Here is a 27,991-nt window from a genome sequence, read left to right as displayed (position 1 = left end):
TTTTCTTTATAGCTGATTGTTTCTCTGCAGTCGAGGATCCAGTCAGAGATCCTGCGTTAAGTTGTCATGTCTGTTTAACCTACAATTTAAGACAGTCCCCGGCCTTTTGTATTTTTCATGACATTGATCTTTTTGAAGAGGTCAGGCTATTGTTTTTTGCAGAATGCCTCTCGATTTGGATTTTGTCTGACTGCTCCTTCCCGATTAGAGTCAAATCAATAGTTTTGGTGAGAATACTGCATCGGCGACGTGTCGTCAGCGCCTCCCATCAGGAGCACGTGATGGCAATTTCTCCCATTCGTGCTGATGGTAAGTTTGACCACGTTGTTAAGAAAGCATTTGCCCAATTTTCCATCTTTAAAGATATCTTTTTCCCCTTTGTAAATGCCCCATGTGGGGTGATATTTTGATAATTCCCCTTTGTAAGTATCCCTTTGGGGTGGATAGCTTCTTCCTCGATAGGCTGTCACCCATGGTTTTAACGTACATTGATGATTCTTGCCCGAATACTCATTTTTTTTTTAATTTTTTTTTTAACATTTATTTATTTTTGAGACAGAGAGAGACAGAGCATGAACGGGGAGGGGCAGAGAGAGGGAGACACAGAATCGGAAACAGGCTCCAGGCTCTGAGCCGTCAGCCCAGAGCCCGACGTGGGGCTCGAACTCACAGACCATGAGATTGTGACCTGAGCTGAAGTCGGACACTTAACCGACTGAGCCACCCAGGCGCCCCCCGAATACTCATTTTTAAGGGAACATTGGGAACAACATCGATTCGTGTTCAAACTGTAAAATCTTGATAAGCATTTTCCTTGGTTTTTTAGTTGGTGAGAACTGTGGTGTCCACTTGGGAACTTTTTCCTTTCATCACAGACCAACCCCTGAGGGAATTTGTGCCACATGGAGCTCAGCTTGCTCGCCTGCATGGGGACACGACAGGCGCAGCAGGGGTCTGGGAAGCCTGATGTCACCTTCATGGGGACGCTGCAGGCGCAGCAGCGGTCTGGGAAGCCGGCTGTAGAATAACATTGAGGCGTCAACATGTAACACGCTATTGACGACCAGCGTGCCAGACCCCACATAACGTGTGTCAGACGTAGTCCTTGCCTTTGAGAGATTTGGTAACGGATCAAAGACGGCAAAGACCTTGGAGAGCTTAGTCTCTGTGTCCGGAATTTTATAACTCAAAGCCTTAATTTCTCTTCAAACCAATTCTCACAGTTTTTCCGTGTATCTCTGAGGATCATACTCCTAAAACCTTCTGTTCTTCTTGAGAAAAGGAAGGTCCCTTCTGTCACCCGTGCCAAACGGATACTCTGCATAGGCTTGAAGGTGACAGCTCACTTTAGAGTGAGGGGATGATTTTAACCAGTGGAAAAGGACAATGAAAACAAAAGGGGCGCGTGAAGACCTCGGGGTATGAAGAAGCTCACGCCCGCTTCTCACCGGTTGGGCTTAAGGCCTATGTCCCTGAGTCCCACGGCAGACACCTTCCCTCCTCTGTGCCACAGCAGGGAATCTGCGTCACCCCTGCCCGGTCGGAACCCGGGCCGGGAGAGGTGCTCCCAACCCCTTTGGCAGCATCCCTCCTGCCTCTTGCAGGAGACCAGCTTTTGTGCAGGTCAGCATCGTTCCCAGACCACAGGGACGGGCCCTGGACGGGGAGTTTTTGTTCACAAGCTTCCAGTTGCTTCTGTGTTCTCTCGCCTGACCCACCAGGCACTTTTGCGCTCACATTTCAACAGTGCACGAAGGAGCGTTGGTCTTGATAGCCTCCGAGATCATCCTGGCGCCAGACTCCCCAATGTGATTTCCCTGGAGGCTGGAAGAGAAGGATTCGGACCCGGCTTGAGAGAGGGGCTCAAGGGCCAGAGGCCTGCAAGTCCCTTTAGTAAAGAGCAGACAGTCACCACACGAAATGCAGAACTCCAGGCAAGACCGTGCTTCCAGGATCCGTCCTATGGGGAAGGCCCAGAACGGCTCCCTCTTATACCGGGCTGCCCCGCAGAGCCGCTGAGAGACATGGGAGTCTGCCAGCTCCAGGAATTGGGCGGAAGGCAGGGCCTGACCTGGGAGCCGTGAGCCTGCGGGGTTGGGGGGGGGGGGGGTTGGACCAGAATGGCAGGGAAGGGCCGAGCCCCACTCACTTGATGTGCTGGAGGCCGTGGTTCCCAGAGAGTGCCGTGGCAACGCATATCGCCCCGTCCATCCCCAAGGAATTCTCTTGAAGACTAGGCAGAGAAAAGATGCAGACACCATCGTGAGCCATTCGGGACAGAACACGTGCTGGGAAGCAGCGCTGCTTTGATCACAGGTGTCCCAGCAAGAGCAAGGTGGCCTTTACCCCTGAGACCAGTGTCTACCGGTAGCCAGGTGGTCCCGTCCGAGCGCCATGGAGGATGGAAGACCAAAACCGCAGGCATTCAATGGCTTACCTCTGACATAAGCTAGATAGAATGAACAAACTCATCTGCAACGTGGACTCTAGTGCTATTTCTAGTCAGAGGGAAGCGGCTTACAGAGGAAGTCAAGAACGTCTCATTACATGGGGAGGTTCCAGCAGAGAAGTCTGCTGTGCCAGGGCGGAGGTAGGTCTCTACAACCACTCACTTGAGTCTTCGGAGACTTGAGTTGACCTTCAGAGCATTTGCCAGGGCTTTGGCTCCGGCCACCCCGATGGCGTTTCCTCTTAAGCTGTCAGGAAAGATATGAAGCCTAAAGCACAGCGATAGCTGTGGGGTGTGAACAGTACCTCCTAGACTAGCACGGGCCGCTGGGTAGAGGCAGCAGGGACGTAGCAACCACGGGGGGCGGTTCCTCCTTCCTGACTCCCCGGCCCAGAACAGAGATCGGCTCTGGGGAGCAGGACGCACCAGGAGGGGTGAAGCTGGCCCGACCTGGGTGGTTTGTTGGAGCCCTCGCCCTCCATCCCAAAGGAAGGAGAGTGGGGCTGAGGTGAGAGAGGAGACACTTCCTCCAGCGGTCCCCACATGCTCAGCGTCACAGGACCACAAGAGCAGGAGTGACTGGGACATGCCTGAGACCCCCACTGAGCTTAAGTCGCCCCTGCCCCTGCCCGGGGTTTGGATCTACTCCTAGACCAAGGTCAGTGGCCAAGGACCCCTACAGAGGACCTCGGGATGTGCGCAGCCTGGGCAAGACCCAGGAGAGCAGGAGCCACAGCGGTGACTCCCAGGGAAGAGGTGTGAGGTGGCAGCGGGGAAGCTGGGGAAAGCTTCATCTCAGTGATGATATTTAAGTGCTTTGTGACTTTCCATGTAAATTGACATTTTTTCCCTTCTGTATCTTCATTTTGAATCAACAGCTTGGTTCGTTTGGGTAAGAGACAGCAACCAGAGACTGGAATACTCACTCGAGAATCTCCAAGGTCCTGTTCACAGCCAGGGCATCCCCTAGCGCCTGGGCCCCCCGGGCACCAATGGAGGCCACCTGCAGACTATGCAGAAGAGATGGGGTCAGTGCGGACAGGCTGAGGCGTTCCGGCCTGCACCCCGCCTGGCCCAGCTTCCATGCATCCTTGTCCTTCCTTCTCCACCCCTGGACTGAGGGCTGCAAGTGACAACATAGCGCTGAAAACTGTTGGCCTGTGATCCGTCCACAGAACGCCGCGCCTCCGGCCTCCCCTGATGCCAAGGACAGAGATCGGGATGCTACGGATACGGGAAGGAGAGGTGGTTCCCTGGAGGGTTTGAGGAAAAACACTCCCTGAACCCCTACTTCTTACTTTGTCCCAATTGCTAACATTAGGAAAATTTAATACACCTTCTCGGCTGGGAAGCAAAACTGATGTTTGGTATGAAAGCAGGGCTCAGGGCCGGCTGCCTGGGCTGCCGTGCACGTCAACACTTACTAGAGAGCGGTGAGGGCCGTGTTGGCCTTTAGTGCGCTGGCCAGTGCGGAGGCGCCCTCGTCCCCGATGGCGTTCTCCTGCAAACTGAACACAGAGCGTGACCCCCGGGCTCACAGGGCACGGGGCCAGCGGCACTCCAGCATGACGTCCTGAGCTTGGACCTTCTAGTTTTCATTCAGACCGCGCACACCGCAGACTAGACTCCCAGGGTTGCCGAGGGGATAACCGCCCCCGCGGCCTCCTAATTAACATGCAGAGGGCTCTGGGGTCTCTATGAACCTGGATCATCAGAAGCAAACAAGAAAAGGGACACGTGGAAATACTCTCAAGGGTGAGGACAAAAAAATGGGCGTGCCAGCCAGAGAATTCAGTCGAAGCCCTTAGTCCCTGGCCATTCTTGCTCGTCAGGGTTTTACATCTTTTTTTTTTTTTTTTCCTTCCCTTCCACATCGGAGTAAAGTCAGTTCCTAGCGCGGTAAATGATGGAGAGTTTACCTCGGGTGGCATTGGGGTGTTGAAGGGAGCAGTTTGCATTCGCGATTTTAGCAGACGTGTTAGTGCGTGTGGTGCCCTGGCCTGATCCTGTCTCGGGTGGGCGGGTGTGACCGAACGAGCCGGCCCCGTGGGCCACGTGCTGGGGGGACGGAGGAGCCCACGGGGTCTCCTGCCCCCGTGTGGTCACGGAGGCCACCGGGAGAAATAGGTCTGAACTGAAACCTGCAGGATGAGAGTTGGGGGAGGGGGCCTGGCACGTCCACGGAACCCGAAGAAATGGCACCAAGTGGCTGGCGTGTGAAATGACGGAAGCAGGCCTTTGGGGCCTTTGTTAGAAGCCACACCGAGGGGTGGGTTTCACTCTGCAGGCGCTGGGCGGCCATCGAAGCATCTCAGGACGGGGACAGATACACATTTTGGAAAGATGTTTGGCCAGCGGTGTGAGCGGATGCACTGGATGTGGAGGCTGCTACGGGGACGCAGGGTGAGTGGAGCTGGTGGCCGGACGGTGGCCGCGAGGGTGGAGGGAGCCGGTGGGGCCTTGGGAGGAGAGTCGCAAGCGGGAAGCGAGAACAGAGACGAGGTTTCTAGCTCGCGGGCCGGGTTGGCCGGGCCCGTTCGTGAGGTGGAGCTGAGAAACAGACTCGTGGGGAGGTGGCGTGGGCAGTGATTCCGTGGGTCTGGGGCTCGGGAGAGAGGGGTCTAGACGCGGGGGCACCGGGACTCTGAAGTCCGGGAGTGTGCGAGAGGACAGCTTCTGGAATAGGGAGCTCGTTCGAGACAAGATGGCCTAGAACACATCCCTGAGGAGCCCCAGGATGTCAGTGAGACAGAAGAACCAGGCAGAAATAGGCTATCCTGGATGCCAAGGGAGAAGCCATGGGCGCGGTCCAAAGCAGGTGAGACTCAGAGGGTCAGAGACAGGGTTCCCATTCAACTCCGCGGCTCCACTCGCTCGTGTGCCCAAGAGAAATGAAAGCGCATGTCCAGGCAGAAGCTTGTACACGAACGTTCACAGCAGCGTTATGAGAGCCAAACAGTCCAAACAAACCACCCAGATGTTCCTCGACAGATGAGGGGATAAATAATGGCATGTCAATCTGCACAGCGGAATAGGATTCAGCCACAGAAAGGAATGAAGCCCTGATTCACGCTGCAACCTGGGTGAACCTTGGAAACCTGATACCGAACGAAAGACCTTGGTGGCAAGAGGTCACACGCTGTTCAGTCCCACGTACGTGAAGTGTCCAGTACAGGTAACTCCGTAGAGACAGAAAGCAGACGTGTGGTTTCCAGGGGCTGGGGCACGGGGGCAATGGGGAGTGACCGCTGATGAGTGTGGGGGTTTGTTTAAGGTTTAAGGGAAATGGTCTACAATTGTGGGGATGGTCGCACAACTCTGTGAGTATACTAGAAGCCAGCGAATTGTATGCTTTATCTGGGTAGATTTTTGTGGTAGGGGGATTACGTATCAACAAAGCTGTTTAAAAAACAACAAAACAGATAAGAACAGAAATATGCCCGCTGGCCTTAGGGCAGAGGAGGCTGTGTGCTGAGGGCCTTTGGCACGAGCCGAGCCGTGTGCCTGGTGGACCCCGAGGTTTCAGATTTCCTTGCCGCCCTGCCCTTCCCGCCGCTCCTGCCAAGGCCCCACTCACTCGAGGCTGGTCAGGCTCCGGTTGAGTTGTAGTGCTTGTCCCAGGGCCTTGGCCGCACCGGCCTGGATGAAGTTCCACTGCAGGCTGGGCAGACACAGACACGTGTGACCACGTGGGCCACAGCAGAGCCCGGGAGGCTCTGGAAGGTGCAGAAAGAGGGGACTCCTCCCAGGAGAGTCTGATGGCAGGGAAGGAGTACTTGTAGGACGGGGTCCTGGCCACTGGTGGACACAACTCCTGCACCCCGCCTCGGGTCTAGTCCCAAGGGGTCAGTCAGCACTCTCTGGTTAGGGGTGGGCACAGGGACGGGCTCAAATGAAGACTCCAAATGGCCCCTGCATGAGGCTTGTGGCATTTGCAGGTGTGAGGTGGGTGCCCACCTCCCACCTTTGGCCTCTCAGTGGATCAGCCCCAGGAAGCGGGCGGGGGCGGGGGCTGGAGGGGGACAGGGCGCGGCCTACTGGAAGCCCCTGAGGCCGTGTTGTGGGGGAGCCCGATGCCAGCGGGTATGATGGCCCCGCAGTGTTGCAGAGGGGACAGGGAGGGGTGGGGGGCACCGTAGACTCACTGGAGGGATGTGAGGGCCCGGTTTTCTCTCACTGCCAGCGCGATGGCCTGGGCGCCCTGGTCGTGGAGGAGGTTGGCTGTCAGGCTGGGAGGAAGGGATCAGGGGTGAGTAAGCAGGAGCCTGCCGGCGTGGAGCCCCCGTCCTTGCTCACCTGGGAATCCAGGCCCCCTCCTCCCCGAGGACCCACCTAGCTCGTGTTGATTGAGCGCTGGTGTGTGCCAAGCACCTGCCTTCCTGACAGCCACAGGGACAGGGTCCCGGGACAGATCATCCCCCCTGGAGGACTCACTCCTGATCTCTGTGCTGCGCTGCCCTGAAGATCTGGCCCCCCTCACATCACCACGGGGACTGGGGCACGGGGGCAGGCAGCGTCCCCACGAACCTCATCTGTAGGTTACTTATCACATGAGAGTGGAGGGGCTGCCCCTAGAGGCCAGGTCTCCTGGTTCCCCCTCCCCAACCGGGTCCCCCTCCAGCCTGTAAAATGACAAGGTGACGAGGGTCTGCAGCCCCCTGTCACCCTGGGCCTGAAGGGGCCGTAGGAAGCACACCCCGCCCCCGACTCACGTACTCCAGATTTTTCAGGGTGCTGTTGCTGCAGAGAGCTTGAGCCAGGTCCCGGGCTCCCTCTGAGCTGATGGAGTTTTCTCGCAGGCTGGGGAGAGAGAAGACCCTGAACTGCTGACCAGATACGTGGGGACTTGGGGGACACGAGCCCTGGCACTCAGGCTTCTCAAACCCAAGGAACCTCAGGGGTGACCTGGGCGTCCTGAGCGATCGGGTGTGAAGGGCCTCCGACAGGCAGGGCTCCCCGGCCGGCCAAGCATCTCCCTGTGGGACTGCCAACAGTGGGGCCACCCAGGAGGGAGCGGATCGGTTGACGGGCCCTCAGAGGTGAGGGGACGGGGGCAGGCGAGCATGCTTGGCTGCCTCACAAGCTCGTGTAGCAGAGGGAGCAGCAGAACCGGCCAGCTGAGGACCCCGGCTGTCCCCTGCTGTCCCCTGCCCTCCAGAGCGGGTGGGATGCCACAGGCTCCGGGACCCAGGATGCTCCAGGACCCAGCTGCCCAACCACAGATGTCTTCCTAATGGACCCACAGAGGGAGGTGTGGCCTTCCCAGCCCCAGCCTTTCCTCCCAAGTCCCAAAGGCCCTTCAGACCCCTTGACCAAAGGGACACCCCGGCCGGAGAGGGAAGGCGGGACTTACTTGAGGCTGATGAGGGTCTGGTTGGTGCAGAGGGCCCCCATCAGCGCAGCCACACCTGCGTCACTGATGGAATTGCTCTGCAGGCTGCAAACAGGACGGGGCAGCGCTTGGGACGCTTGTCCCGGACCCCCCGGGAGCCGCTGTTCCAGCTTGGGGACTGAAGGTGTAGGGCTCAACAGAGTTGGGGGACCCTGGGTGTTCTTCTCATCATCCCTCCTTCCCGTCCCCATCCCCCACCTGTTCCAGACCCTGCTAGGTCAGGGCAGGTGGCTCTAGCGTGACCAGCCCCCAAAGTTTAGACTCTGCCTTGATTTGAGTGGCTCTAAATGGCCCGGAGAAGGGGTTTGCGTTGTGTCTGCAGCCAGGGTGGGGGCAGCGCTGAGCTCCCCCAGCCCCCACCAAGGCTGCTGCAGCTGCAACCCTCTTTAGTCGCCAGTGCCAGCCTAGGGGGACTTGGTGCTTGTGACTCTGGAAACTCCAGAACCAACACCAACCTCTGCTGTCCAGGGAAATGGAGCTGGTGGTGGGACGGAACAGCGAGGTAGGCGCGGAGAGAGACCGAGATCCCAGTGTGCCCAGGGTTGGCGGCTGGCTGGATCCCGGCAGGGTGGTGGCCCTGACTGACAGCCCTCTTCCGGGACCCGCCCACCTTCTAGATGGGACGTCTAGACCCATGTGTCACCCACCCAGGGATGTCACCCACTGCCCACGGCCACTCCTGAGTGTGGTCAGGCAGACTCACTCCAGGCTCTCCAGACCCTGGTTCACCTTCAGGGCCTTAGCCAGGGCCTCGGCACCTTTATCGCCAATGCTGTTACTGGAGAATCTGCAAGAGAGAAGACAAGGGTGCGCTGGTTTTCTGGAGCAGCCTGGCGGGTGGGGCCCGGGGATCAGGGTCCAGGGAAGCCCTCCAGGGCAGTGCTCTCTCTGTTGTCTTAAGGGTGCCCAGGGCACAGTCTGTTCTTGAGTCTGGTTGGTGGCCCCTGCAGGTGACTCCCAACTGCCTGTGAGAGATGAACCTAGCAAAGTACGTCTGGACTCCCTAGCAGGGGCAGGGCCAACTCTTTGGTGAGAGGTTTTGTGATACTTCATGTGAAGTACCCACACGTCTATCCATCCATCCGTTCATCCATCATCCATCCATCCATCCATCCCCATGCTCACAAATATTTGTGATGGGCTGGGCTCTGTGCCGGTCACTGAGGATACAAATGTAGCCCTTCCGCATTTCTCACATGAGCTCCTTCAGACTCCTGTTCTGCTTCAGGGCATCTGCCGTCTGCTGGGCTCCCAGAGGCCCAATGGTATTCTTCTGCAGGCTGTGGGTGAGGGGAGGGGTCCCTCAGCAAAGCTGGCCGCAGCCATTCCCCCTCTCGGGACAGTCTGGGGGAAGGGCGAGAGCTCAGAGACGACTCAGGTGCTCTCCCCACCGCGTGGGCAGAGGGGGCTCTAGCAACAGTCTGTGCATCATTGCCGAAACGATGCCAGCAGATCGACACTAGTATGTGGGGGGTCAGAGGCAAGGACGGCTGGGCTCCTTGCCCAGGCAACCCTCCCAACACTCAACAGTCGTCCTCCCTCTCGACCAGCCCGCAGCCTACCTCCCACCCCTGCAGTCCTGCCTAGGGCAGACCCTCCGTTTCCGCTCTTCTCCGAAAGCTACTTCCCTTCATACTAAATCTGGAGGAGGGAGATGCTTACAAGAGAACCCCTGTGCGCATCCCAGAAGGGCAGGCAGGGCAGGACCTGTCCTGTGTAAGGCCAGATACAATCTCAACCAAAGGGAATTTTCGCTGGTTCCAAAAGGGATCCTTTCCCTCAGAGCATTTCTTTGAGAAAACTTGGGATTGTAAATCTGTCCCTTTGAGAAGCGTATGAATCCTTTTAAAAGCTAAATAAGCCTTTTGCCGGAGTGATGGCCCCCAAGGGACCTCAGAACCACGTCTCTGAAAGGAGCGCATCGAGGAAGGTAGCACCACTCCAAGTTGTAATTGTCTGCTTGTCATAACGGCACGAGGAGCCTGGCTTTTCCTTTGGGTAAAGGCAATCATTGAACGGCTGACGACCTTAACCACCAGGCAAACTGAGGAAACACTGTGGGTGACAGACGGTGCTGTCCAGTCCTCTTACTTGAGGACAAGTTATCTTGAGAACACGCGTGCCGTGGGTTGTATCTGCTTGGCTGTAGAAAGGGGTGAGATTTCTTTCTGTCCTGGCCAGCTCTGGGTTGCCAATGATGTGCAGTGCAATCTGGTTGATTCTTCAAATAATGCAACTGTTTCCTTCTTTTCTACCTTTGCGGAGAGGATTTTCTGCATTGGCAGGAGGCTTTATTTTTAATTATTTCCCCAATACCTGTTCTGTGGAAGAGTGGACATCAAGATATCCAGGGGTCATCTAGATGGGCCCGAAAGTCTCAGGCCGTCTCCCCAATCATCCTTCCTTGCAGGAAACAGGCCCTTGGAGGAGGGGAGAAGGGGGGGTATCTCTGCTGGCCAGCACATCCACTTACTGTAGCACAGAGAGGGTCCGGTTGGCGGCCAAGGCCTCAGCCACAAACCTGGCACCGTTATCCCTGATGGCATTGTTCTGGAGGCTGTGGAGGCAAGGAAGAGGTACATCACCAATGGCACAAGAGAGGGCCCAATGGTGGCCTTGACCCCTACCACAGTGTTACCAAGCCCCAGGGGGTGGGGGGAGCAGCTGACCACTGCGTGCCCTTGCTGCCCACCACACAGGATTTGGGAACAGTTGGTTCCTTCCAGGGAATCATAAGGATTCCCTCTGAGTCTCTAAGCATTTATCTGCTGACTGGGAACAGGGTGTGCATATTATCTGGATGACGATAGCTAGGTTGTCCGTAGTCTTAATTACAGCTAAAAGCCACAGCCTCCAAATGTTAACAAGGATGTGGAAATATCGGAACCCTCACCCATTGCTGGTGGGGAATGTAAAATGGTGCGGACCTTGTGGAAAACAGTCCGGCGCTTCCTCAAAAGGTCCAACGTAGAGTTACTGAGCAGTTTCACTGGTAGGTATTTACCCAAAAGAATGGAGAACAGGTACTCAAATGCGTGCACATGAATGTGCACAGCAGCATTATCCACAAGAGCCAAAAGGTGGAAACAACCCAAATGTCCGTGAGCTGACGAATGGGTACGTTGGGGTCTGTTCATAAAGCGGAATGTTATTTAACCAGAAAAAGGGATGAAGTACTGACACGGGCTACAATGTGGATGAACCTTCAAAACATTATGCTAAGTGAAAGGAGCCAGACACAAGAGGTCTTATCGTATGATTCCATGGCAAACCTAGAGACAGAAAGCAGATTGGTGGTTTCCAGGGACTGGGGGGAGGGGAGAATGGGAGGCGGTCGATAAAGAATACAGTCTTCTTTTCGGGTGATGAAAATATTGTGGAAGTACATAGAGGTGACGAAGGAACAACTGTGAACGTACTAAGTGACACTGAAATGTATACTTTAAAGTGGTGAATTTCACCCCAATAAAAATACATAAATGAAAAAACAAATGACAGTACACACTCAACTAAGGATGGGTACAACCACATATGCCAACTCCTAAAAGGAGCACAGCAAACCATAGGAATATTCTAGAGTATGGCACTTTCAGCGTCCTGGAAGACACCTCAGGGGAACATCCTGACACCATGGCCTTGGGGATTTCCCATTCGGTGGAAGACGAGAGGTTTTCCTCATAGATTATTTTGCTTTTCCACCTGTATACAACCGCATCCTCCTTTTCCTCTATCCCTGGATTAGGCTGTACACACAAGGACAACGAGCACGGAAGAACTGAAACCTGAAACTTGTATAGATACGAGATCATGTGGCATCCACCTAGACAGGAGCCAGTATAGCATGCCTGCCATTTTGAATCATCTCCCACTCCATGGTTGGCACCTGGGAGAGGGTTTTGTGCGCCCTCTGCTGGTTATATCGGGATGTGGAGCAGATGGCGCATACCTCAGAAAGGCCAGAGTGCGGTTAATCTTCAGAGCATCTGCCAGAGCCTTGGCCCCTTGAGGTCCGATGGAGTTACTGCGGAGGCTGGCGGGAAGAAGAGAGAGAAAGAACTGTTTTCTTTTATCCAATTCCCAGGGAGGAAAGAAAGAAGTTACACTGACCTTTAAATCTACGCTCTCTGAAAATAACGGGGTTTAAGATTTCATGTTTTGTGGAGATCCTTATTCAGGTGAACAAGTAAGGAATTTCCCAGTATGGCCCCATGTGATGGGGGGGTCGGCAGGGGGGGTAGGGGGAGGGGAGCAGGATCTGATGGACGTGGCTTGGGCCAAGTGTGGAGAGGAGAATCATACCAGCTTCAGGGCCAAAATTCAGTGCCTCCCTGGGCTGATCCCCACAACTGACGAGGAGCCAGGAATTTGCTCACTCTGCTGTCCTTCCAACTGACCAAGGGGACAGTGTGGTCTGGGGGACTTCACAAGATGGCTGACGAGCTTTCCCTGTCCCAGTGGTAGAACGTTGGCCTCTGGTGTCCTACTTACTCCAGAGCTGTCAGACTTCTGTTGACCAGGAGGGATCTGGCCAGAGCTTTGGCCCCTTTGTTACTGATCTGGTTCTCAGCCAAGCTGCCCAAGGAGAAGGAGAAGAGTGGTTATTGCTGGTCTACGACTGTCATGGCCTCTTCCTCAACACCAGGCTTGTGATCCAAACCTCCCGGTTTCACCAGCATCATGAGGGCCTGGACGCAGGTGGAGATGACGTGAGCCCTGGAGCAGAATCGCCCAGGCCAGGAAAGCCTCTGAGCCAAGTAAGGTAAGGCCAGAGTGCAGGGGACAGACCCTCACACTGGCAAAGATTCCCAAGGCAGAGTCTGGCCAGAATCCAGTACGACGGCTTCTATGCAAACAGGGCAGCAAAAAGCATGGGCAGTTACAGAAGTTTCCCACAAAGATCCCCGGCAGCAGTGTGCCGGAAAAGTACAACAATACTGATTTGTAGCATTGGCCGATTTCCATGGTGTAAATACTCTCACCACGGCCAATTTCAAGCAGTCCCAGCTTGCAAAAATTCCTAAAACTTTAAAAACCTGCTCTCATGAACTGTGGCCAGCTCACCACTGGCCCCTGTCCTTTTCTAGCACAGGGAAGGAAAATGGTACTAACTAGAATTAACTTCAAAGTAAAACAGAAACAGGGCGCCTGGGTGGCTCAGTCGGTTAAGTGTCTGACTTTGGCTCAAGTCATGATCTCACGGTTCATGAGTTTGAGCCCCGCATCAGGCTCTGTGCTGACAGCTCAGAGCCTGGCACCTGCTTCAGATTCTGGGTCTCCCTCTCTCTCTGCTCCTTCCCCACTTGCAATCTGTCTGTCTCTCAGAAAAATAAACATTAAAAACAAACAAAAAGAGCAAAAACCCGTGTTCCTCAGAACAGCTCAGGAGTCCCAGAGGCTGAGGGGCACCACGTGCCTGGGTTCTGGGCCTCCACGTCTCCTCTTTCTGTCCAGAAGCTCCCGGGTGCCCGTCTTTTGTGGGCATTCTGGCTGATAGGCCACTTTTAAAGGGGATTCTGTTGCGTAGAGTTTGAAGATCATTCATCCAGACCGCCCTCTACATAACTGTCCTCGAGTCCTAGAACCTCTGTCCCCTCTCTGCCCAGGACTTTTGTAACAGTTTTTAATATCTCATGAGCCACGTGTGTTTTCTGAAGGGTGCCTTTTCAAACGGGATGTGGCCCCTGAGGACCAACTACAGAGAGGGGGAGAAGAGCACGTGGCCTTAGAAGAAATTTTGGCTTTTGTGCAGAATATTTTCTGAGCGTTATCCAGACTCCTTTATGCAAAACTCTGGAAGTTGACTATTTTGCTGAAGGCTCCCGTGAAGGAAGAATATTAATGAAATTAATTAATGTTATTGTGTTTCTTTCAGAGGGATTGCATTTCTATCTCTGGCTGCTAGCCCAAGGGGATCCCGCTAATAGCCGGCCCTCATCCAGTGCTTCCTCTGTGCCTGGCCCGTCCTCACCACTTGCCTTGAGTTAACCCACTGAAGCTGCTTCAACAACCGGAAGGGGGAATGTGCAGGAAAGGGTTAACCTTGCCCCAGTTCTGGAGAGGTGACCTCTGAACGCTTGTAAGGTCCTGCCTGATAAGTCTTGTCTGTGTTTACCTGGGGCCCTTGGGCCGTGCAGTAGCAGCCTGACGTCCCTATCTCCGGAGGGGCTTCCCATGACCCACCTCCAGTAAAATGTCTGGACCCAAGCCCGGGTGCGCCTCCCTGGTTAGAACGCTTCATGTGTGCTGTTGCGCGTGGTGGCTGGGGAGGCGGGCCCCGTCTGCACCACCACAGCGGAAGGACAACTGAAAGCTTGCCCCTGTCTCTCTGGGGCCCGCCTCGTGCACCCTTCCCTCTGCGCATTTAAATCCGTATCCTTTTGACGTCCTGAACCACAAGTGCAGGTACAACAGCTCTTCTGGGTTCTGTGAGTCCTTCTAGTGAATCATTAAACCTTTGGGGGGTCCCGGAGACCCCAGACTCACAGATACCGTTTTAACCCCATTTTTACACTCCTTTGGCGCAGAGTTGACTGTACAGGGTCACACAGAGCCCACCGCTCACCACTGTCTTCCGTGACTTCTTTTGGCTCCTGACTCACTCCGTTTTTGTTTTCTCAGAGATTATTCCTGAACCCAGAGGAAGGCTTAAGTGAGGATGAAGAATTCCTCTCGGGATCCTGTTCTCCAGACTCCTCTCCCTAGTTCTAACCACCCCCAGGTCACAAGCCCACTCCTCAGCGTTACTGAGACTTGGAAATGTGATCACAGGAGATTTCACAAGCACGAAACTCTGTTTTGCCGTCAGCACACAGACTTGTGTCTCATCACACCATTAAAGATTCAATGTTTAAATTTTTTTTTCTTGTACTCGTTTAAATAAAAGTTCAAATTTAAATCCAAATTTTAAATTAAAAAATTTCTAATTTAATTTCCAGAGCCAATCCTGTGCCTGTAATACTGTTTTGAGGGCAAACATCGAGAGGAGCTTAGAGAACATTGTGCCTCGCAGCACTTCTGAACGTTGAGTATCTGCGGAAATGCTCCCATGTCCACCAGAGCACCTGACCCTCACCACATCCCTTCCCTCTTCTTACAGGTGAGGGACCTGAGCCTCCGGAACTTTCCGGAAGGGGCAGCAACAAGCAGCCACGTGTTTCCAAGGCACCTCTCCTTGCAGGCGCCTCTGGCCGGTTGAGCAGAGAGGAGGACGGGAAAATAGCCCTGGACCCCGTGCGACAGGTAGGCACCCCGGGTGGGGTCTCCCGGGTCAGCGTTACCTGATCCTCTGGATGCGACAGTCCTTCCCGCTCAGCACGCTGCCCAGCAGCTCCATCACGGGGTCCTGGAACTGGTTGTTGTCCAGCCTGCAGGCGGCAGAGCGATAATGAGTGGTACCACCGCCCGCGGGCGGGTGGAACGAGGCCCCGGCAAAGGGCCGCCCTCAGGGCAGCAGACACACCCAGGCTGGCATCCCTTCCCTGGCCCACGTTTCCATCGCCACGCAGCCCCCACCACGAGGTGGCCCGGGGACCCGTGCTGGCACGCCCGCCAGGCTCGAGGTTTTCCCGGGAGGGTACGCCGGGAGCCTCAGTGTGGTGAGCCCCAGGATTCCTGCGCAGAGGGCGTCTCCCCGGCAGCCCCGTGCATCATGTGTCCGCGGGACACGGGCTGCTAGCTCTGCTTCCAAGGGTGTGGCAGCTGCTCTCAGGTCCTGACGGCCCTGGTCTTAGAGACACTGAGGTCCAGAGCAGGATGGGTGATGGGCGGGAGGGGTGGTGGTGGAGTAAGTGGGCGCGGCCTCTGTCGGCAGAGGGGTGGCTCACAGAGTGCCGTAGGTTGAATCGTGTTCCCCAGAAAGATATGTTGGTGTTCCGACCTCCCGCCGCCACCCCAGCGCCTCAAGCTCATGACCTCATCCGGAACCAGGGTGATCGCGGATGTCATGAGTCCAGATGAGGTCATTCTGAGGGGGGCGGGCCCGTAAGCCAGTACGACTGGCGTCCTTGTCAGAACACCACGTGGAGACAGTGACACGGAGGAGGCGCCCGTGGGACCACCCGGATCGGAGTGATGCGTCTACGAGCTGAGGACTGCCAGTGAACAGCACGAGCTAGCGAGGCAGGAAGGCTTCAGAGGGAGCTCAGGCCTGCCGACCCCTTGAGTCTGGACCGTGCCCCCCAGAGCTGTGACAGAACAAGTTTCTGCTGCCTTAAGCCGTCCGTGCTGTGGCCCTGCAGGCGGCCCCCAGGATGCTGGCACGGGGGGGCGTGGTGGAGGGGAACGGCCTTCCAGGCCCCCGCTGTCTCCTCCGACCCGCACCGCGCACACCCCCACCCCAGCACCCACCTCAGGCTCCGGCAGTAGAGCAGCTGGGGCAGCAGGCTCTGGAGGACGCCCTTGCTGAGGCACAGGGACAGGTTGGCCTCCTGGACGCAGGCGTCTGACACCTGCAGGAGGTAGGCCAGGGCCGCGTGGTGCCGGGGGCCGGTCAGCCCCGCCAGGCTGCCGCTCTGCATGGCCTCCTCCACGCCGCGGGCCAGCTCCGTGTGCCGCAGCTCGTGCAGGCAGTGCAGGACGTTGACGGCCCGGGCGCACACCGCCACGTCGGGGCGCAGGCAGCCCTGCAGGAGCTCGGCCGCCTGGGCCCCGTAGCCCTGGTGCTCCCCCTGCACCAGCAGGGAGCCTGCCAGCAGGGCGTTGACCCCGGGGGAGAGGAGTCCTGAGAGGAAGCGCAGGAACACGTCCAGCCGCCCGTCCTCGGCCTGCATGGCCCGCTGGGCCGCGCTCCTGAAGTGTGTGAGGAAGCCGAGGCGGGGCCAGGACACGCCACCCTCGGCGAAGAGGTCGAAGATAGCCCGCCTGGAGGCGGCGTAGTAATACGCGGCCGCCACAAACTCCTGCAGGGACAGGTGCGTGAAGCAGTAGGCCGTCGACGCGGCCAGCGTCTCTTCCCGCTGCAGGAAGCGGCTGCACAGGCCGCTCTGCAGCAGAGCGAGATCCACGCCAAACGCCTTCAGGTCCTGCTCGTAGAACACGTACTTCTTCCTGACCAGCCCGTGGAAGGCCAGCCGCCCCAGAGTGCCCACCATCTTGCGGCAGCTGTGGGCCACCTGCTCGATGCGAGGGCTCACCTTGCCCTTCTCCTGCCCGTCCCCGCCGAGGGCCATCCTGAAGTACCAAGAGTAGAGCTCGCACAGGGTCCTCGGAGTCTGCTGCCCGGCGTCCTGGGGCCCCGGCCCGCTGTGGCGCAGGTGACCCAGGGCCGACCCCGCAATCCGGCAGAAGGCTGGGACCGTGCACATCAGGTACAGGGCCCTGTCCGCCCGCACCTGCCTCAGGACCCAGTCGGAGAGGGTGTGGTCCTCGGGGAACATCTCCTCCAAACACGCCTTGATCTCCTCCTCGTCAAAGCCCCGGATCTCTGTCATCCGGTCTACCAGGCCCCCCGGGATCTGGCCGGCCACGCTGGGGCGGGAAGTGACCCAGACAGAGACTTCTGGGAATAGGTTGCCCCGGATGATGTTGGTGATCAGATGGTCCACCTGGATCTCCTTCTTGGGGTCCGTGCAGGCCACGGTGTTGGAGAAGTCCAGAGGCGTCTTGCACTCGTCCAGGCCATCCAGGATCAGGAGGGTTTTGGGCGGGGCCGCCGCCGCCGGGCCGGACTCCCCGATGTGCGAGAAGACGGAGCGGACGAGTCTGTCCGCAGACAGCTTCTCGTGGGTGTTGAGATCTCGGAAGGTCAAGGGGAGCACCAGGGAGAAGTCCTTGGCGACCTGTCCCCGGGCCCAGAGCTGGACAAAGTTCCTCACCAGGGTGGTCTTGCCCACGCCGGCTACCCCGATGGTGATGGAGATGCGGGGGGGGATAGACACCCGAGACAGAGGCAGGAAGAGTCTGTCCAGGGTGAGGCTCCTGGCCGGGCGCCAGGCCCCACGCGTGGTCTCCACCTGTGTGAAGTCGTGTTCCCTCAGCTGTAGGTCCGTCAGCCCCTCCAGCAGCAGGAGGCTGGTCAGCCTGGGCGGGGGGCCGCCTCTCGCCCCGTTCAGCAGAGCCTCCCGGCACTTCTGTATCCTCGAGTCTGCGGGACAGAGGCCGAAGGGGAGGGCTGGGGAGGGTGGGGGAGGGGAGGGCAGCGGGGAGCGGGAGGGCCCGGGGACACCCTCCTTCCGCCTACCGTCACCGTGAGGCCCTAGGGGGGCCTGCGGCACCCTGTCCAGGGGCTCTGGGGCCTGGGAGCCCTGACTGCTCTTCCCGGCCAGCAGGTCCACGAGGGCTTTCACTTGCCCAGCCGGGGGGCCGGGGCCTCGGCCCTGGCCTGCCTCCCCGCCGGTCCGCACCTCCTGCTTCCTCATGGGGTCCGCGATGGCCGCCAGCAGCTGCGAAGAGAGGGCCTGAGGTGCCGTGTGCCGCGTCACCACCCTGGCCTGGGACAGGTGAGTGAGCCTCTGGGGATGGGGAGGGACCCACTCCCTGTCCTTCCCCAGGCTGCCGGTGGCCCCCTCCGTCCGGCCTCCGGGAAGGGCCGGGAAGGGCCGTTCGTTCCTGGGTGGCGAGCGTCGTCCCTGACGCCAGGAGCATGGTGGATAAGAACCGGGCCCAGGCTGGAACCTGAGCTCCGCCACTTACTGGCTGTGTGGCACCGGGCAGGCCGCCTGAGCTCCTCGTGCTGTGCTGTCCTCATTTGTGACCTGGAAGTGGAGACGGGGTTAAGAGCAGCTCTGCTCCCGAGAAGGGGAGAATGAAGGAGGTCGATCTGGAAAGGCCGCGTGCTCTGTGAGCCCAGCTCTGTGACCCCCCTGGAAAAGGCAAAACTGTGGAGAGAGGGAAAAGATCGTCCGTGGTTGCCAGGAGGGGAGGGGTGAGTGAGTCAGGAGGGAGCCCCTGGGGACTCCTGACCCCAGCAGCGCCCTTCTCTGCTGGGCGCTGCAGTGTGGGGCCACTGAGAGGCGGAGCCGTGCGGGGCCCCACCTGCTCCCGTCGCTTTCCCTGAGGCTCCGAGTGGATCCCGTGTGTCCCTCCCTCAGCTACGGTGGGCGCTCCAGGACCCCCGGCGCGCCCCTGCCCCCTCCTCACCTGCAGCGGGCGGGGTGTCCGGCCCACGGCAGCTCCTCCGGCAGGGCCCCACGAACTCAGGGGGTGGGGGTCAGCCATCCCTCGCCCAGGGGTCTAGGAGAGAAGACAGGACAGGGCTGAGCGGAGGCCACAACTGCCACTCCGGATACCAGCCGCTCAGTGAAATGGGTCTGGCCCGTGTCTTCTAGCTTGGCGGTTCTCTGGGTCTCAACGATCGTCACTTAGGAGGGGTCACCTGACTCCAGCCCCAAGGATCCGACATGTTCCCTGACCTTGTGTTTGCACTGGGCTTTCCTGGCACTCTAACCCGGGATGAACCTTTTTACCTAGAAGATGCTAAAAGGGGCTTGACAACAAGTAGAATAGCGTTTTCCAGCCGTTCCGTCCGGAGCACTGTTGAAGTGTTAAAGTACAATGAATTCAGGGCAGGCCGTGTCCAGCCCAGCTGAGGGAGTCTGGCAGCGTTTGTAAAGGCCAGGGGGAGGCCTCGCTCATTCTTCTTCTTCGGACCCCTTGGCTGTTCCCCCTCTTTTGTTCTTCTTGGCGTCAAATCCAAGGGGAAAAGAAACCAGATGGGGTTCTGACTGAAGTCTCACTAATGTGGATAGATCGGTGTGGGTGTCACTGAGGCAGACAGTCTTGGTGCGTTGTATCTCCTTTCCCATCAAATGTTAAGTATTCATGTTATTTCCCATCATTTCTCAGTGAATTCTTACTGCAGTATGAATAACTTCATCTCTTTCCTAAAATCGCAGCACTTATCCTGAACAAGTTTTCCCACGTGGGTCAGACCCTCCACCTCCCCCACGCAGTGGTGAGTGACGGGAATCACACTGGGCATCCTCGTCTGACTCCCAGGCGTGGTTCGAGCCCAAGCCGTCAGGCCTCATGTTTGTGATCGTGTCTAAGTTGTTCTCTCCTCTTGGAAAAGATTCTTTCGCTTCCTTGTGTCCTAGCACCATTCAGATAACACCACATGATTGCTCCTGAAGGCTTGCTGTGCTCCAGACGACGATCTGTTAAACATTGTACTTACGTCATTTAGCTTCTTGTAACAACCCTTATTAAATTGTCACCACTCCCGTTTTATGGATGAGGACATTGAGGCTCAGGGAGGTTAAGTGACTGGCTCGAGGCAACACAGCTGGGGAGCAGCTGAGTTGAGAGAGAAACCAAGGCTTCGCTGACAGCAGCCTTTGTGCTGGACAATCTCCTGCCTCTTACAGTACGTCCCCACGTTTTTCTTCATTAAAAAAATTTTTTTAATGTTTATTTTTAAGAGAAAGAGACAGAGCATGAGCAGGAGAGGGGCAGAGAGAGAGAGGGAGACACAGAATCCAAAGCACGCTCCAGGATCTGAGCTGTCAGCACAGAGCCCGACCTGGGGCTCGAATTCACGAGCCGTGAAATCATGACCTGAGCCGAAGTCGGATGCTCAACCAACTGAGCCACTGAGGTTCCCCTTGTACGTCCCCACATTTAAAAAATTAGGCATGTCTGTTAAATTAGCAAATACCTTTTTAGCAGTATTGACACAACCACATGATTTATTTCCCTTCAGTCATTGAATCAGGAGGTATTTATTGAGGGCCTTTTGTGGCCTGTGGGCAATGGGGGATCTGAAGGGAACAAGTTAGACAAGGTCCTGACCCTGTGAGTGTGATCCGGGTGGGGCACATGACAGTAAAGAAACCCAGTGAATGAGTGAGGCCATCTGACATGATTAACGCTGTGAATGAAACACCCAGTGTGCATGGCGGAGTGGGTCGGCTGTCACGGTGGCCAGGGAAGGCCTCTGTGAGAAGGCCACTTAGGAGCGGAGATCTGAAGAGTGAGAAAGCGTTAATTACACACAGAGCTAGGGGGACAGCAAGGACACATGCCCTGTGCATTACTGGGGCAGAAAAAGCCAGTTGCTGGAGCACAGTGAATGGGGGTAGGGGTGGGGCTCACAGGATAAGAGGACGTTTGAGACCCACCCACCGTCATAATGGCCATAATGCGTTTGGGTTTGTACTAAGTGTGGTGGGAAGTCACTAGAGAGTGACATGCTGGGTTCATATCCAGTCTCTCCTTTAATCTGTGAGCTACACTACAGATTTTCTAACATTGAACCAACCTTAGGTTCTTGAATACTATCTTCCACGTGTATTAAGCTGTGTAAAACAGGGTGGGCTAGCACAAGAATAGATACAGAAGTCATCAGAACATAATATAGAGCTTAGGAACACATATTTATATTACTTGCATATGAAGGAGTTTGGTAATGTAAAAAAAATAACATTAAATTAAAAAAAAATTTTTTTAATTTAGAGATCAGTGGGGGAGAGGGACGGAGAAAGAGGGGCACAGGGAAGTCAAGACAGAATCTTAAGCAGGCTCCATGCTCAGCATGGAGCCCGGCAGGAGGCTGGATCTCACAACCCTGGGGTCACGACCTGAGCCAAAATTAAGAGTCGGAGGCTCAACTAACTGAGCTACCTAGGTGCCCTGGTTGTTTTTCTTTAAAATTTTTTTGAAGTTTATTCATTTTTGAGAGAGAGAGAGAGACAGAGTATGAGCAGGGGTAGGGCAGAGAGAGAGAGGGAGACACAGAATCCGAAGCAGGCTCCAGGCTCCGAGCTGTCAGCACAGAGCCCGACGCGGGGCTCGAACTCACAAACCACGAGAACATGACCTGAGCTGAAGTCGGACGCTCAACCGACTCAGCCACCCCAGGGCCCCCCCTGGTGGTTTTTCAATTAGGTGCTAGTGCAATAGGGAAAATGAAAGAATAAAAGATTTCAGGATTGGAAAAGGAAAAAAAAAACTTTCACTGTTCACAGTTGACAAGGTTATATACATTGAAAATCCAAAACAGTCTACAATTGATTAGAACTAATACATGAACTTAGCAAGGTTTCTGAACACAAGGTCGGTTTAAAAAAGTCATATCTATTTCTGCTTATCAGCAACAATGAAATTGAAAGTAAAAGTTTGAAATATTTAAAAAGCAAATATCGAGGGGCGCCTGGGTAGCTCATTCAGTTGGACGTCTGACTTCAGCTCAGGTCATGATCCCACGGTCCATCAGTTTGAGCCCTGTGTTGGGCTCTGTGCTGACAGCTCAGAGCCTGGAGCTGCTTCGGATTCTGTGCCTCCCTCTCTCTCTGCCCCTCCCCTGCTCATGCTCTGTCTCTATCTCAGAAATAAATAAGCATTAAAAAAAAAAAATAGGAATAAATTCAGCAAAAAATTTGCAAGACCTCTACACAGAAAACTAAAAACAATACTAAGAGAAATGAAAGAAGACCTAAAAGAGGGATTTACCATGTTCATGGATTGGAAGACTTACTATTATTAAAATATCATTTCTTCCCAAATTGATCGATAAATTGAACGACATCCTAATCAAAATTCCAGCAAGCTTTTTTGGTGAGGAAGGGTGGGTAGAAACTGGCAAGCTGATTCTAAAACATATATGTAAAGCAAAAGACCCTAGACTAGCCAAAATTATTTTGAGAAAGAAGAACAAAGCTAGACGACTTCTACTACCCAACATCAAGGCTTAGTATAGAGCTGTAGGTTTTGGCACAGGGCCGGCAGGTAGCCCAGTGCAATATGACAGAGGTTCCCGAAACAGACCCACACGTCATGTGTGGTCACCACATTTACAACAGGGGCTCCACTGCAAGTCAGGGGAGAAAAGATGGTCTTTGTACTACATTGTGTTGCTCCAATGGGATATTCCTATCGGAAAATGGACCTTGACCCCCATCCTCCCACCACACACAAAGATTAATTCAAGCTGGATCATAGATCTAAATGTGAATGCTAGCCCCACCAAGTGTTTAGGAACAGTTACAGAATACTTTCAGGAACTTGAGCTAGGTAAAGACTTAAGTGGAGCACAAAAAAAGCACTAACCGTGAAAGAAATGAGTGCCATGTTTGGATTCATTAAAATTAGGGATATCTGTTCGACAGAAGACAGTTTTAAAAGGGTGAGACAGCAAACTACTGACTAGGAGATGTCTCCAGTACATTTAAAAATCCGGTAAGAAACAGGGGCGCCAGGGTGGCTCAGTCAGCTGAGCGTCCGACTTCGGCTCAGGTCATGATCTCACCTTTCGTGAGTTCGAGCCCCACGTCAGACTCTGCGCCGACAGCTCAGAGCCTGGAGCCTGCTTCGTATTCTGTGTCCTCCTCTCTCTCTCTGTCTCGCCCCTGCTCACGCTCTGTTTCTCTCTCATAAATAAAAAAAAATAAACATTAAGAAACAGCTCAGTTAAAAGTGAGCCAAAAAATTGAAGATCTGTCACAAAAGATAATATCCTTAGTCATCAAAGAAATGCAAAGTGAGGGGCGCCTGGGTGGCTCAGTCGGTTAAGCGTCCGACTTCAGCTCAGGTCACGATCTCGTGGTCCGTGAGTTCGAGCCCCGCGTCGGGCTCTGGGCTGATGGCTCAGAGCCTGGAGCTTGCCTCCGATTCTGTGTCTCCCTCTCTCTGCCCCTCCCCCGTTCATGCTGTGTCTCTCTCTGTCTCAAAAATAAATAAACGTTAAAAAAATTAAAAAAAAAAATTCTAAGAAATGCAAAGTGAAATCACTTCAGAGAAGTGTTTGGTAGTGATAAGGCCAAATAGGCATGTTTTTGTGACACAGCAATTCTCTGCCTGGCTATGTATATCTAACAGAAACAAGTGTTTATATCCATCAAGACACAGTATTGGAATGTTCTAGCAGCTTTATTCATAGTGTCCAAAAAAAAAAAAGGAGAAACTGCCAATATCCATCAACAATAGAACGGGATATGTGTGTGTGTGTGTGTGTGTATGTATGTATTTTTTGTAAAGTTGAAACAATCAGGTCCCGGGTAGTAATGACAGCGAAGGAACTGCGGACAAACTCAAGTGGCTGACTCTTGCAGACACACAGTGAACAAAATGTCACCCCGGAGAGAACGTACTCTGTGAATCCGCTTATGGGGAGTTTAATGTCAGGCCCAACCTATCTGACATGAGAGAAGTCAAAATAGCAGTAGTCACCTCCTTGTATACGTTGATCTGGGCGATCGATACGATCACCGCTGGGTGCAGATACACAGGTGCCTACAGATGTAAAAACCCGCTGGGCTCACTTTGCTCTCTGTAAGCTGTACCTCCGCAGCCATCCAGATCTCCCCATGTGCGTAAACCAAGGCCGAGCAGTGTTAGTGCAGCCTCTTAGCACGTGAGGCCAGGACAGCAGGGCCTGTGTCCTGCTGTTGGCTTGGGTGATGTCAGGGCGTGGCCCGGCGGCAGACATGGCTTCCCGTCATTGGTTGTCCAGGTACACCCACAGGTGACACCCTGCCCCTGCTGCTACTGGGGGTGAGGTGGTGGCTACGGGAATGAGGGGACCATGTGGAAGAAGGGCCGGGCCCAGGGCTCCTCGGCTCTGGCAGGACAGTGTCTAGAGCACTATGTGTGTGTGGGTGTGGGGGTGGTAAAATATACACAGCATGAAATTTACCGTTGTAACCGTTTTTAAAGCGTACGACTCGGTGGCATTAAGTACATTGACAATGCTGTGAAACCGTCACCGCCATCTACCTCTGGAATGTTTCATCCCCGCGATGGGAAGCCTGCCCCTATTAAGCACTAACTCCCCTTGCCCCTCCTCCCAGCCCCTGGAACCCAGCCTTCTCCTTTCTTTCACTACGGATCTGACTCCTCTAGGGACCTCATGCAGTATTTGTCCTTTTGTGTCTGCTTTCCAGGTTCATCCTTGTTGTGACACGTCTAAAAATTTCACTCTAAGTCATGTTCCGTCTTTATAGTTAGATCACATTTTGTTTATTCATTCGTCCATCCATGGACACTTGGGTTGTCTCTGCCTTTTTCCTCTTGTGAATAAATGCTGCTGCGAACAAATACCTGTTCAAATACCAGGTGTACAAATACCTGTTCAAGTCCCTGCTTTCGATTCCTTTGGGTTTATATACTCAGCAGTGGAATTGCTGAATCTTATGGTCGTTCTAGGAAGAACTATTTTTAAAAAGCCACTGCTTAGCTCAACCGCCTAGAGGTTTATTTGGTGTGAGGTAGGGCCTCAACACGTATGTATTTTTTTAATAAAAATTTTTAAGTTTATTTATTTAGGGTGAGAGCGAATGTGAATGGGGTAGGGGCAGAGAGAGAGGATCCCAAGCAGGCTTCACTGTCAGCGCGAAGCTTGATGTGGGGCTCAAACTTAGAAACCTCGAGATCATGACCTGAGCCGAAACCAAGAGTCGGACGCGTAACCGACTGAGCCACCCGTGTGCCCAGTCAACGCGTGTGTGTTTTGGAGCTCCCCTGGTGATTGTAAGGAGCAGCCGGCATTGGGAACCGCTAGGCTAGAAAGGCCGGGCAAGTGGCAGCGGAGGGACAACAGCAGGGGAGAAGAGGCAGGGCAGAGTAGTGTCTGGGAAGGTGGCAGGGGGGAGCTCCCCCCTGCCCCCACCTCCAGTCCCATGTGCCTCTCGGCTTTGGGAGCCAACACTTCCTCCGGGTCAGACACTCCTCTTTCTTGCCCTGCTGGCCGTAGGGCTAGGGTTCCCGGGGTTAGCAAATTAAGATACAGGACACCCACTAGAATCTGAATTTCGCATAAACAGCAGTTCTTTCAGTGTAAGTATATCCCAAGTATTACGTGGGATGTGCTTATACTTTAAAACCCAGGGCCAACCTCAGAGGCCAGTGAGGGCGCTCCCCCCACGGGACAGCGACCCGGCCGCGTGTGCGCACAGGCCCTGTGTGCAGCCCAGAATCCGCCCCTGCAGGGTGGAGCTTGCCACGGCCCGAGTGCCACACACGCCGCCAGGGACGGTCAGGCCGTGTCCAGTGCGGACAGCCTTCAGTGAGAGCGGAAGGAGGCCCTGCGACCAGCTTAAAGAGGGGAAGACGGGCGGGTGGTCTGGGCTGCCCTGGGCCATCTGAAGGCCAGAGTCGTTCTGAGCTGTGGTGGGCAGGGCCAGCCAGCCAGACAGCTGCAGACCACGGCCACCCCCTGGAGCGGGCTTCCCCACACCCCCACATCCTCCAGAGCCTCACCCGTGGGGTGCGACGCAGCCGAGGACCTGTGCTCACTGGCGTTGGTGTCGCTCAGTCCCCGTCCCTCAGGACGGACAGCGGAGCTCACGTCTCATCCCAGAGAAGACACAGGTCCCGATCTACTCATTTGCTCTGCCGGCAAGTCCCGTCTTGTCCCGTGCTGCCCTCCCAGGGGCCTGCAAGACAGCCAGCCTCTCTCTGCCCGCCCGCACTTGGGGACTGTACGTTCGGACCCTGCAGCGCCGACCTGCCTGGGCCGCCCTCACCTCAGGCCACAGCCTCTCGGATGCTCCTGTCTCCAGAGACTCCCTGCCCCCGCCCCGCCTCTCAGGGCCCAAGAGTTCAGTTCTCAGCCCCTTGAGGTGGCTCAGCACCGTGGCCGTGGACCTCTCGAGACCAAGCAGCCTTTCCTAGAGGTGGGAGGAAGCGGTGGCTTTGCCGCAGGACACAGGCCTTCTCATACTGCACTGCCCGTGGGACAGAGGAGGTGCTGCCGGCCTACACCCCTACTCGGGAGCCAGCCACAGGGTGGCCTGTGATGGCCACAGTGAGGCCCCGGCCTGGGGAAAGCGTGTGTCCCCGTGGAAGAGACCCAGAGGCGCCCCAGGAACCCAGGAGCCCGACCGTGGGGAGGACACCATGGCCAGCAGCCACCGCAGGCACAGCTCGGTGACACCTCTTCTGAGAAGGCCTCTCTGGTTACCGGCCCTCTCAGAATGATGAGCCTCGAGTCCACCCAAAGGTGTGGCTAGAAGAGACCCCTGGGGGCTGCTCACCCAACAAGAGGGTGGTGTCTGTGGGGCAGGCACTGAATGCCAGAGCCCAGCCTGCCTGCGCCGTCTCCCTGGGCCCTCAGGACCCCGGGGCAGGTCTGGTATTGTCACTGCCGTCTTACAGGTGGAAGGTGAGGCCAGGGATGGAGCCCGGGTCTGTCGATGCCAAGTTTAACCCCTCGGCTGCTCAACCTCACTCTGCCTGCCTGCAGCGGTTTCTGGTTACTTCCTGCTCCTCCCAGCCCATCACTGGTACCTGGGGAGCTGGGCTTTGTCCCCTTGGCCCATTGTGGGCTGCCCTTGGGCACATGTTTCTTTATTCCGTACGGTGAACTAGTCCTGCTCAGCAGCTCCCGGCCCCCACGGGGACACCTTTCCGGTGCCACCCAGCCACCGCTCCCTAGAGCAACTCAGGCCTTAAAAGTCACGGTCCTTCCTGCCGGCGGTCTCTTCCTCCTCCCCCATCCTGCACTGAGGCAGCCTGGACTCGACTTACCTCCCAGACCTCATTTCCCTAGGGATGCCGAGACTGAGGGGCCGAGGGTTCTCCATCCTGGTGCTCCCGGGCTCAGCCCTGCTCCAGGGGACAGAGGCAGCTGCGTGGTGGCGAGGATGTCCTGAGATTCTCTGTGGCCGGTCAGCTGGGCCCCGAGCCCTCGGGATCTGTGCGGGGCGGGAGCAAAGCCCTGTCGGAAGGGATGGGGAGGCACTGGCTGCACAGGGCAGGGGGGCTCTGGCCCGTCGGCTCCTGCAGTCCCCCAAGCCCACCGGCTGTCACGGCAGCTGGGCTCCTCACCTCTTCCTGTGCAGGGCTCCGCCTCAACCCTCCTTCCTGTCTCATTTCAAAAGCCAACAGCTTCTCAGACAAATCAATGAGCCGCGGCTGCCCCGGCTCGGCTTTGTCACCACCCTGTAATTCAGAGAGGCAGGGGTCCCGCCGGGACCTGCAGGTCTGTCTGATGTTCAGGAGAGATGTCCAGCCAAGGCCACAGGGAAGGGACTCACCACGAGCGGGCCTCTGCTTTTTGCGGGGTGGGAGGGAAACCGGGCTAGCTGCGGGGACATTCGGTGACTTGCCTAAGGCCACACAGCAGGGAGCTGGCTTCTCCGTCTGGAACGGAGTCCTCTCGCTCGGGCTGGCGCGCTCTGATCCGGCTGTGGCCCTCGTTGGCCTGTTTGGCCCCCCTTGCTTCCTTCTAACGCCCAGCAGGCCCCTGCAACCCAGCTGTACCCCGCGATGTGGTCCCA

The 27,991-nt window shown here is 55.9% G+C and overlaps 1 protein-coding gene across 2 annotated transcripts; it reads right to left on the bottom strand.

The window, feature by feature from the left end:
- Positions 1–40: 40 nt before the first annotated feature.
- NLRC3 (NLR family CARD domain containing 3) lies at positions 41–27,668 on the bottom strand. 2 transcript variants are annotated; one of them, XM_060648302.3, is made up of 20 exons: positions 27,240–27,668; positions 18,918–19,010; positions 18,471–18,532; positions 18,019–18,220; positions 16,188–17,922; positions 15,119–15,205; positions 12,330–12,413; positions 11,788–11,871; positions 10,315–10,398; positions 9,038–9,121; positions 8,545–8,628; positions 7,803–7,886; positions 7,162–7,249; positions 6,595–6,678; positions 6,027–6,110; positions 3,874–3,957; positions 3,376–3,459; positions 2,613–2,696; positions 2,150–2,233; positions 41–1,824 (listed from the first exon to the last, which is right to left on the bottom strand). In XM_060648302.3, the coding sequence occupies exons 4-20, from the start codon at positions 18,194–18,196 to the stop codon at positions 1,741–1,743; spliced, it is 3,180 nt and encodes a 1,059-aa protein (XP_060504285.2). In that variant the 5' UTR covers positions 18,197–18,220; positions 18,471–18,532; positions 18,918–19,010; positions 27,240–27,668; the 3' UTR covers positions 41–1,740. The 2 variants fall into 2 exon arrangements, with proteins under 2 accessions (XP_060504285.2, XP_060504284.2); XM_060648301.3 differs by having other exon boundaries at positions 7,166–7,249; positions 27,240–27,666.
- Between the last annotated feature and the right edge of the window lie 323 nt (positions 27,669–27,991).

Source organism: Panthera onca, chromosome E3, assembly GCF_046562875.1.
Source record: "Panthera onca isolate mPanOnc1 chromosome E3, mPanOnc1 haplotype 2, whole genome shotgun sequence".
Taxonomy (NCBI): Eukaryota; Metazoa; Chordata; class Mammalia; order Carnivora; family Felidae; genus Panthera; species Panthera onca.
This window is presented reverse-complemented; position numbering and strand designations above follow the sequence as displayed.

Excerpts from the sequence above, each read along its gene's own strand:
- NLRC3 (XM_060648301.3), bottom strand. The coding sequence starts at position 18,196 with ATGAGGAAGCAGGAGGTGCGGACCGGCGGGGAGGCAGGCCAGGGCCGA. Across the intron at positions 17,923-18,018 it reads CCTAGGGCCTCACGGTGACG|ACTCGAGGATACAGAAGTGC; the intron begins GTAGGCGGAAGG and ends TCTGTCCCGCAG. Across the intron at positions 9,122-10,314 it reads CGGACCCTCTCTGTGCTACA|CCTGCAGAAGAATACCATTG; the intron begins GTAAGTGGATGT and ends CCTCACCCACAG.